At 47.3% G+C, this 11,462-nt stretch overlaps 1 protein-coding gene across 1 annotated transcript in view; it reads left to right on the forward strand.

The window, feature by feature from the left end:
- The first annotated feature begins 21 nt into the window (after nt 1–21).
- Nucleotides 22–11,462, forward strand: part of KCNK10 (potassium channel, two pore domain subfamily K, member 10) — a 110,604-nt gene continuing 99,163 nt past the window's right edge. Inside the window, exon 1 of the mRNA XM_005871213.2 lies at nt 22–524. Coding sequence (XP_005871275.1) covers nt 473–524 — 52 coding nt within the window. The 5' untranslated portion in view covers nt 22–472. The remainder of the gene's footprint in view (nt 525–11,462) is intronic.

An 11,462-nucleotide genomic window follows, 5' to 3' on the forward strand; every position in this document is an offset into this window, starting at 1 on the left:
CTCTGCACCACCGAACCAGGCTGACGTGCCCGCCGCCGGAGCGCGCGCGGGGCGAGTGTGTGTGCGGGAGTGTGTGCACACGCCTTGGGGGCTAGAGTGACACTGCAGTGGGCTTCTCCCTCCGCAGCCCTCCAGCGGCTCAGCCCCGACCTGCCCGCACGCATTTGCGAAGCTCGGCGTTTTCATCTGCCCGAGCCTCCTCCATCCTCCCCTCGGGGACCTCACTTTTCCTTGTACCCCGGGGGTTGCTCCCAGGCACCCCTCAACCGGTGCAAACATCCCAGCCGCCTCCAGTTCTCTCCTAAGCCACTGTTTTCCATTTGTCTTTCTCTGGGGTTCCTCCGCGAGCCAGTCCAGGGCTCCCCCATCCTTGGAAATTGTTTTTGTTGGACTGCTGTGCCGAGGTGTTGAAAGCTTGAGGACTTTATCATTTTGATTCTTTCCCTTTCCTCCCCATCTGGGCAACGGAGCAATGAAATTTCCAATCGAGACTCCAAGAAAACAGGTTAACTGGGATCCTAAAGGTTGGTATCTCCTACTTTTGGCCGCCCTCGCCCTGCCTGCCCTGCCTCCACCTCGGGCGTGTGCGCGCCTCCGCGAGTGGAAGCACTCTTGCTCCTGGCAGCGTGTGTCCTGAGGCAGAAAAATGCGCCTGGGAACAGCAGTAAGGGTGGGAGGAGGGTGGAGGCAGCGTGGGTTCCAAACCCAGATAGTGTCTGTCATTATCATATAGTCATTGTCCCTCCTGGATTGTTGCAAAATCTATTTAAAGATACATCAAGCTGGCTGTTTGGCTTGAAATTGCACCAAGTGTCGGTATTTGCTTTTGACTTTGTGTATGTGCGGGTCTGTGTGTGTCCTTTGTTTCTGGTGATCTTTGTCTCTCTGGCAGATGGGTGGGGTGCCTCCCCCTGGACCTGGGGCTGCTGCGCTGCCTGCTCAGGGTGTCCTCAATGGGAAAGGTTTCCTGGCAGCAAGTGGAGCTCAGATCTGCAGCAACAGTCCCTGGAGGTGGCCCTTCTTGTAGGGCGTGCGTAATAATGGAGCCCAAGGGGCCTTCTGAGTCTTCCCTCAGTCTTATTACCAAACCAGGCAGCTAGTTTGGCTCTGACCTGAGTAGAAGGAGGAGGGGGGAGTGGTTTGTGAACAGGGTGGGGCTGGAAAGGGCTGGGGAGGGGGCAGCCCAAGCAGTAGTGTCATTTACAAGCTAAGAATGTTGGACAATGTTTCCTCCAGGCAAGCGACTAAGTCAGATTTGCTGCGCCTAGCGCTGGCCACTGTGTCTGTAATTAGCATACAGATGCTAAGGCTCCTCTTGAGAGCATATGGGAGTGGGACAAGTTGAAAGCTAGTGTCCAGTTTTGACAAGAATGCTGTATTTAACATTTCTCTTATCTAAAGGCTGATTCTGGCTTGGACACACCTCTGCATATATTGGGGGTGAAATTTCTTTTTTAGATGTGTGTGCGCGTGTGTGTGAGAGTGTGTTTAGTGTTCTCTGCGAGTACTTTTTCTTTTCTTTTCTCCAGACTGGAAAGGAGGAAACCCACTCACTCCTTAAGTAAATGTCTTATGGATTGACTGGCTACTGAAGAGTGGAGAGATAGTGCCAATTTTTAACTCTGAGGCTGTTACACCTTAAATATGACCTACATCTTCTCTTTTGTCTCTAGATCTTCTATATTCCACTTTGGGAATATGGAAGTGTGCCTTGGTTTTTGTTTTGTTTTTGTTTGTTTTTTTCTAATTCCCTGCAAAACATATTCATTGAATACCTGCTACATAACAACTGCTGTCCCAGGTACTGGAAATACAGTTAGAATAACACAGACAACAGCTCTGCCTTCTTAGAGTTTATAGTGAGGGAGACAGACCTAAACCAATCATTGCACTGAGTAATGCATAATTATAAGCTTACTAGTGGTCCGGTGCACAAAATTCGTGCATGGGGGGGGGGGGGGGGTGTCCCTCAGCCCGGCCTGCCCCCTCTCCAATCTGGGACCCCTCAGGGGATGTCCGACTGCCGGTGTGGGAGCGGGCCTAAACCAGCAGTCAGATATCCCTCTCATAATCTGGGACCGCTGGCTCCTAACCACTCACCTGCCTGCCTGCCTGATCGCCCCTACCACTCTGCCTGCTGGCCTGCTTGCCCCTAACTGTCCCCCCACCAGCCTTCTCACCCCCAACTGCCCCCCCTGCCAACCCGATAGCCCCCAATTGCCCCCCTGCCAGCCTGTTCACCCCCAACTTCCCCCTGACCCTGCTGGCCTGATCACCCCCCAACTGCCCTCCCCTCCTGGCCTGATCGCCCCTAACTGCCTCTGCCTTGGCCCCACCACCATGGCTTTGTCCAGAAGGACATCCGGAAGGTCTCCTGGTCTAATTAGTATATTACCCTTTTATTAGTATAGATGTATGTTCCATGAAGGAGAGCAGCAGTGTTTTAAGAAAGTATCTGATAGAAGAGATTGACAAGAATCAGGGGAGGTGGGTGGTCAGGGAATGCATTCAGACACTTGTATTGAGACCTGGAGGATATGTAGGGATTAAATGACTAATGAGGAGGACTGTTGCAGAAAAGGAAACAGCAAGTGCAATGGCCCTGAGGCAGATGTGTATTTGAGGAACTGAAAGGAACTTTCTATGGCTTGAGCAGAAAGCAAGGGAGTGTGTGTTTTGAGGTATAACTGGGGGATCTGCAGGATCAGACCCCGAAGCCACCTGTTCTTGCAGGTAGGGTGTGATTGTGGCATGCATAAGGACCATAGTCATTATCTTAAGTCACTGAAGGGTTTCAAGTTTCAAAACAAGTGCTGTGTAGCTCTTGTGGATGTGAGGGACCAGATACCATGGTGTCAAGGGCGAGGGAAGGAGAAGTGGATGGAGTAGGGGGCTACCGAGGACACGAAATCTACAGGCTTTGAGTGAAGAATTTGTGGAAGTGGAGGAATTGGAATGACTGAGACAGCAGCCAGGGCAGGACCAGCCTTGAGGGAAAGCTCGTGAGTTCAGTCCAGGACCTGCTGAGTGAGAGATGTCCCTGTGTCCATCAAGAGGTGTGTCAAGTGGGCAGTTGTCTAAAGAGTCAGGTTGGGATCTTCAAGGAGCTTTGATAGGGAGGGCTGTGGGGCTGCCTCCATGAAGCTTGCCTTGGCTTTTAAACTACATTTCTATATGACTATTATTCTTTAGATATTTATGCCACAGTGATAAACACAGTTGAATCCCACATGTTAGAGCCTGACACAGTGAAGAAGCAAGCAAGTAGCATCTACAATCACAACCATTGATGCTAAAAGTGAAAAGACCCTAATAAAAATAACAGCATTTGATGAGCAATCATTGCATGCCAGATGTGTTCTGTACATTATTTCATACTAGAGGCCTGGTGCACGAATTCATGCATGGGTGGGGTCCAGCCAGCCCACCCCAATCTGGCTGATCGGCTGGCTGGAGGGAGGGGCCATGGGCAGTTGGCTGGCTGGCCCTACCCCCTGGTTAAACTCCCCTGGTCAGACTCCGGGTCGAACTCCCAGTCGAGGGGACAATTTGCATATTAGCCTTTTATTATATAGGATAATCATTTTCGTAATGCTTATCTGATGGTATAAGTATGATTGTCCCCATTTGACACTGGATTGCCATTAGGACACCCCTGAGCTGCTACCAGTAAGGTGCTCGGCTGTCATGCACAACTGTTCCTGAAGCTGGGGTGACAATAGTTTTCCCTAGCCAAAAGGGTGGAGGCAGAAGAAGAGTGGAAATGACGGTGACATATCTCACACCTGTATAGAACTATGTGCCAGACGTCGTATCGTTTTAAATCCTTTAAATAAATAAATAAATTATTAAAATTAATTATACAATAGAAGATTAATTTATTTCATCTTCTTTATTTAATCTCAGGTGGAAGATACTGTCCTTATTTTACAGTTGAGGGAACTGAGGAACAGAGAGGTTGAGTAACTTGCCCAAAGTTATAGAGATAATAGGTGGTGGGAATGGACTATACTATAGGCCCTTAAGCACTCTTTAAGTCTATCTCTTAAGTTGTTGGGACCTCTGGCCCTTGCCTTGTGAGGCTCCCAGAGTTCAGGGACTGGAGAAGCTTATTTCAAGGAGAAAAAGAAAAAGAGGGGAGAAAGAGGGGGAGGAAGAGATACTGGAGGAGGGGAAAGAGAAAGGAGAGGAGAAGGAGGAGAAGGAGGAGGGAGGGAGGCAGTGAATGAGCCTTTCCCACTAACCCCTCCAGCCAGATAGCATCTCTGCATCTTCCTCTGGTGGACCAGTCACTGGTCACTGGACAGACTTTGGGTCTGTTCTTTGGAGGTTTGCATCTACACAGACCAAGTGTGTTTAGCAGGACAAAGATAAAGGGGAACCTAGAACTATACCAGAAAAGTGAAGGGACAATTCACATTAAACAGACTGTAGGATTTGGGTATTCACAGATTTGAACCTTCAGGTGGAGGCGCTCACAGATTGTGGAGGAAAGTTGTAATTACGATGTTTTGCTTACAGCACCGTTACCTGACAATTTAATCGTTCAAAATGAAGGCGGATTGAGGACAGATTGGTTTTGATTGCACTTGGGTGAATTACGCAAAGCACCGTCAAGAGGTTTAGGTGTCAAATTAAGACCTAAAGGTGAAATGATTATTCTCTGGTGAGCTCTGGCCTCCCTCCTATTTGTAAAGCTAAACCTTTAACAAATGGCTCCTGTTTGTGTAGGACCAAACAAAAGTAGATTGACACTGAGTTTCAGCTTCCATAACAGAACTTATGTGTATTTTAAATTGCTGGGATCACTTGATAATTTTTCTGTTGAAAATTGGGATTGGTTTGCTGGCTTTATGTATGTTAAGGGCTTTAAAAAACACACAATAAAAATAGCAAACAATATTCCCATAGTTTGAGAGAAGCTGATAAATATGGCTTTAAAAACTCTTGATTTGGGGACAGAAGAATGAGTTGCAAGAAGTAGCTTCGCAGTAAGCTGTTAGACTTTGGGCTGCTCATTGAGCCTCTTTGGCCTTCACTCTCCTGCCATGCGCAAGGGGGACATTGGCCCTATTGGCCTCTTTGACCCACCTCTTCAACAAGCCCCCTGCATCTGACCTTTGGGCCACCTGGCTTCCTTTGTTCCTCAAATAGAGGACACTCGTTCCTGTCTCAGGGCCTGGCACTTGCACTTCCCATAGCTTACAATGCACGTTTGCATGACTGACTGCTTTCTGCCCTTTGAATCTCAGCTCAAATGCCAGCTCATTTGAGGACTTCCCTGTCCCCTCTGAAGACCTCTCCTCCCCTTCCCCAGCCCTGTCACTTATGTCAGCTGTTCGGTTGTCTTCCTGGCACTTATCCTGACCTGAAGCCATCCTGCTTACTCATGTGCCCTCACTAGCATGTGAGCTCCAAGAGCAGGAACTTTCCCTGTCATAACCCCAGTGCCCAGGGAAGTGCCTGGCACACAGTAGTCACTAACTCCGTTACCTTTTGCTGAATGGATGGACGCATGGAAGAATGGATTGGAGAGGATCTCTCAGGCTTCATGCAGGATGGGAATTCCAGGACTTCCCCAAGCTACAAAAGGCAAAGTACACAAAGGAGAAGGGAAGGATATCTCTGAATAACGGAGTATCAGAAAGGACAGCAATATCACCTCTTCCTTGCAGGCTCCCAGCTCTCTCACACCTCCAGCAGGCTGTTTTCCTTCCGTTCTTCGGTTCACCAGGAGTGAAAGGCGGGCTGGGCATGAGGTGGGGACGGCTAAGTGAGCTGACACAGATCTGTTTGGTGTCCATTGAATAATTTGGCTCATATTGGCCATGGGTGTGTAACTTTTTTTGAGGTATTTAAATCAAAGCTGCAGAGCTGAAGATGTTTTTTTAAAAAAACCCTGCGTTTTTAGTGCATATTTTAATGCAAAATTCCAGAGAAGCCTGTATTGTATGTGTGTAGCTCCTTTCAGTTTACAGAACACTTTTTACAAATGATCTCACTTGTTCTTTAAGCAGCCCTCTTTTTGTCAATATTGGATCTAGATTTACTGTTGGCAGTAGAAAGAGTAACGACTTGTTTGGGGGGGGACGGGGGGCAGGACTGCAAACAGGTAGAGCTGGGTCCAACCCAGGCCTTTTGGTGTTTATGTCCAGGGCAGTTTCTCTCAAGCTTTCCTCCCTTCTACACTTTCCTGTTCTTTCTTATCCGAAAATGTGTTCAGAGGTTGCTCTGAAGGATTTAGAGGAAAAAAAGGCTCTCGGTTGATCAGCGAATTCTCAGTCGATGGCTGTTTTTTGCAGGTTGGGTTTGCACTGGTCGCACTTCATCCCAAGGATCCAGTTCAAGTCTCTGGGATCCCACTTCTCTCCTGGCTAAAAAGAGATTCTGGTCTCTTGTGAATGTGAGCCATGCTCAGTTTGCAAGGCCACTCGGCTGCCATCTTCATTAATGTGTTTCCAAACTCATTTGTGTAGCTTAGATTTTCTGGAAAGAAAATAATCTGTTTTGATTTACTATCCAACTTTCAAGAGATCAGCCTTCCAAATGGGATTAATAATGTGCCAAAATCACCACAATTATCCTAGAAAGTAGAGAGGAAAGATGTTCCAAAGACTGTCTGAGCCAAGGTTTCGTCCAGGCTTCTATTCCAGAGGTGTCTAAGGGAGCTTCGTCATCCTTTGCCAATCCCAGCGATTTTTTGGTAGAATGAAGACTAGCTAGGTTGACTTTGTTACTTCACCCATTTCCAAAACATCTGTGTTTTGGCTCTGTATTCATCTGCTCAGACTGTCATAACAAAATACAATAGACAGGGAGGCTTAAACAATAGAAATTTCTTTTCTCACAGTTCTGGAAACTGCAAGTCCAAGATCAAGGGCTAGCAGGGTTGATGTCTGGTGAGGGCTCTCCTCATGGGTTACAGATGGCCACCTTCTCACCGTGCCCTCACATGGTGGAAAGAGATAGCTCTGGTGTCTCTTTCCTCTTCTTAAAGGGCACAAGCCCTATGAATTACATCCCCACCCTCATGACCTCATTTAACCTTAATTACCTCCTAAAGGCCTCATTTCTATTACAGTCACATTGGGGTTACGTTTTCAACATGAGTTTTTTGGAGGACATGATTCAGTCCATAGCAGTCTCTATATGAGTATCATCTTAAATCAGATACATTTAAAAAATAATCCACATCTTACCCCAAATTTGGGAGACTTCAACCACAACTGAGATGTGGGATAAAGTGTATCTAATAGAGGCACAGAAGTAGGGACCCACTGTCAGCAAGAAACATGTTCTTCTTGGATAGTGGATTCCTTTTACTTTCTACTTTCCATAGGGAATTAGAGTGTGTTTAATGATGAACAGAATGAAGCGATTGTATTGATAGTCAATTAGGAGGTTTGCACAGCTCGCTTGACTGAAGCAGGAGGGTGCATACAAGGGATGAATTTTGCTGCACTCAAATTCTGTTCTAAAGGACACTGACTGGATGACCAGACAGGGTTAGAGTTGGTTAGGGGCTCAGACTTGGTTACGGAATCTCCCTAAACATGGCACCAGCACCATGTTGGTGACACCCACATGGCAGATTTCTTCTGGAGGAAAGATGTTCACAGTCAGCCTGCCCAATCGCAAGTCTACCCTGCAACCACTGGGATTGCAGAAGGATGATGACGCTCCCCTGACACCGCTGGGAAAGAAGCCTAAACCAAATCATGGCTCAGACAATCTTTGGAACATCTTTTTTCTTCAAGGAGGTCAAAGGGACCTTCCTCTTGTTGGCTCTGGTCTGAGTGGTACTCTCAGTGGAAGCTACTGTTTTTTTTTACATCAAGTTCATGACTGTTACCCAGAATGGAGAAACAGAAACCTCATGTTTACTTCAAAACATTTATTTGTGGTTTGCAAAGTGTGAGATTCATTTTCCCTCGCAAGTGTCTAAAACTGACTAGTATGAATTGAAAATGAAGTCTGATTTTCTAATCCTCTCTTTAATGTTTCCACCACCTTCACCCATTTTACCCACTCCCAACCCCCTGCCTCTGGTAACCACCAATCTGTTCTCTGTCTCTATGAATTTGATTGTTTTGGAATCCACGTATAAGTGAAATCATATGGTATTTGCCTTTCTCTGTATGACTTATTTCACTTAGCATAATGCCCTCAAGGTCCATCCATGTTGTTGCAAATGGATTTACCACCACATTCTTTTCATTAGATGAGAGTCCCTAAGTTTAGTTCATGCTTGGGGATGGGAGATGGGGTAGGCTCACGCTGGAAGGGAGGAAATGATTCGAGCACATTTTAAAATCACCATAAGCATTTCCCCCTATTATTGAATACATACAAAGTGCCTGGCACAGTGATAAGAGCTCTATAATCATTATCTCCTATACTTCTCTTTCTAGGCCAGGGGTGGGCAAACTTTTTGACTCGAGGGCCACAATGGGTTCTTAAACTGGACCGGAGGGCCGGAACAAAAGCATGGATGGAGTGTTTGTGTGAACTAATATAAATTCAAAGTAAACATCATTACATAAAAGGGTACGGTCTTTTTTTTTTTTTTAGTTTTATTCATTTCAAACAGGCCGTATCCGGCCCACGGGCCGTAGTTTGCCCACGGCTGTTCTAGGCCAAAGAAGCAAGTGAAATTATTATCCCAGAGCTTAAGCAACATGTCCCAAGTCACCTTGTAGCTCTGTGACTTGAACCTGGGTGTCGGCTAATGCTGTCACTCTCACCTCTAACTTGTACCCCTCCCCTGATAATCCTACAGAAAAGAAACCTGGTTGATTTCATTTAATCCTGCCTTTCCCAGTTTCCCACAGAGCCATGGTTCATTGAACTCCATTTACCCCTCCAATTGCTCATTGCCCAAGGTGGTATATTTGAAAGATGGTGAGTAGAAAGAGAATTTATGTAAAATGTAAATATACAGTCTTATAACAGGATACCTCCCATTCTAAGCAGATTATTCAAATACAGAAAGCATCCATTAAGTCTGTCTTGTGTGGGCACCATGCTATGTGTAGATCTGTAAAACATTCACCCAAAAATGACCACACAAAGTAATCTGTTTCTTCTCACTGTGAATCGAGAGGTTGAGAGTGATGCCTCATGCACCTGAGGTGTCCCAGAGTCCCCTTCTTTGACAACCCCCTTCCTTTACATATTCGTGACTGAAAACCCAGCCTCCTTGGATAAAACCAGAAGAGCAGGACATCCTTCAGGCTGAGCAGCAGAAAGGTCAGGGGTGGGTGTCTGCTGTGTGTCTGCAGCAGCCCTCCTGTCCGTGTGGTGTGATCTAAGCACAAGTCAGGGTGTAGCCAAGATGACAGGGACAGTGTTCCTGGGAGTGACGTCACATACATAAGCAGAAGCCATTGGTAAAGGACTGTCAGCCCTCCCTGTCCTATTTCCAGTAAATATATGTATATTTAATCCTCACCTGAGGATATGCTTATTGGTTTTAGAGAGAGAGAGAGAGAGGAAGGAGAGAGAGAGAAACATCGGTGGGAGAGAGGACATCGATGAGTTGCCTTCCATGCATGCCCCCACCAGGGATGGAACCAGAAACCTAAGTATGTGCCCCACCCGGGAATCAAACCCACCTCCCTTCGGCATATGAAACGATGCTCCAACCAACTGAGCAACGCCAGCCAGGGCCCAGTAAACATCTTTTTACTACCTTGTTGCTTTTGCTTTGCATTCTGAAAGAGAAAATGATTTCCAGGAAGTAAGATGCATTTGATAGCTTCGAGGTCCCCATGCTGCCAAACATTGAATGCCTGGCTTATCTGAGGCAGTTTCATATTCTGCGGACAGTGTTGGAGCTTCAGTGTCTAGGGCAGAGGAGAATGAAGACAGTTTTTTTTACTGCCACCATGGGCTTTGTTGACTGTGTCACTGTCCATGCACAAAAAGGCAAAGAGAGGCGAGCCCCAGGGCTCGGGGAGAGTGGGTTGAATGAGGCTGCCTGGGCCAACTCTCATGGCATCTGTAACCATAGTAACCAAGGGCTGAAAAATTGTCCGGATGTGGCTAAGCCATTGTACCCCCCTCTGGTTCTGTTGTTTTCCCCTCAATTCCTTTATCCAGAAACTATCCTCACTCGCTGTACCTTTCCTCCCTACCCCGCCCCCTGGCCCCATACAGTGACTGACTTTCAGGGTGGCTTCTACACTGGTGATTGAACTTCCCACTAATTCTTCATTTTCAATTCTTGGACCTACAACTGGTTTATTATGACCCAGTCTAAGCCACATGCATGTGATGCCTTAGTGTTTCAATTTCTACTATGAAAAATTGATCTTAAGTCGTGTAGTGTACATACTTCAGATTTAAATGTAGCTGTGCATAATGATGGTCGCTTGTGGCTCTCCTTGTTTCAAATAACACTCCTACGCTTACAGTCTGGTTTAGATGTCTGGAGTTTCAGATGTGTTATAAAAGAACAAAGAACGGCAATGAGGTACAATAAGGAGAGCTCAGGTCTCTGGCCAGGAGATCTGGAGTTTGGTACTGGCTGGAGACTGAGGTGTGTCATGGTGACATGAGGATGGCGAGGTGGGTGGTGGCCAGGTATTTTCAAATAACACTCCTATACTTACAGTCTGGTTTAGATGTCTGGAGTTTCAGATGTGTTATAAAAGAACAAAGAACGGCAATGAGGTACAATAAGGAGAGCTCAGGTCTCTGGCCAGGAGATCTGGAGTTTGGTACTGGCTGGAGACTGAGGTGTGTCATGGTGACATGAGGATGGCGAGGTGGGTGGTGGCCAGGTATAGTAGGCATTGTAAAGGAATTTTTTTTTTCTGAGAATAGTGGGAAGGCACCAAATGGTTTGAGGCAGGAAGATGACACAATCAGATTTATATTTTAAACTAGAGGCCCCGTGCACAAAAATTTGTGCACTCCGGTGGGGGGGGCATCCCTCAGCCCGGCCTATGCCCTCTTGCAGTCTGGGACCCCTTGAGGGATGACCATCTGCTGGCTTAGGCCTGCTCCTCGGGGGATTAGGCCTAAGCTGGCAATCAGACATCCCTCTGGCAGCCCGGCAGCCCTCAGGGGATGTCCACTTGCCAGCGGGGAGCAGACCTAAGCTGCAGTCGGACATCCTTAGCACTGCTGAGGAGGCAGGAGAGGCTCCCACCACCACCGCTGTACTGGCAGCCATCAGCCTGGCTTGTGGCTGAGCAGAGCTCCTCCATGTGGGAGCTCACTGACCACCAGAGGGCAGCTCCTGCATTGAGCATCTGCCCCCTGGTGGTCAGTGTGTGTCATAGTGACCAGTCATTCCCAGTCTTTCTGCTGTTAGGGTCAGTTTGCATATTACCCTTTTACTATATAGGATAGAGGCCTGGTGCACAGGTGGGGGCCGGCTGGTTTGCCCTGAAGGGTGTCCCAGATCAGGGTGGGGGTCCCGCTTGGGTGCCTGGCCAGCCTGGATGAGGGGCTGA

Source organism: Myotis brandtii, unplaced genomic scaffold, assembly GCF_000412655.1.
Source record: "Myotis brandtii unplaced genomic scaffold, ASM41265v1 scaffold332, whole genome shotgun sequence".
Lineage (NCBI taxonomy): Eukaryota > Metazoa > Chordata > Mammalia > Chiroptera > Vespertilionidae > Myotis > Myotis brandtii.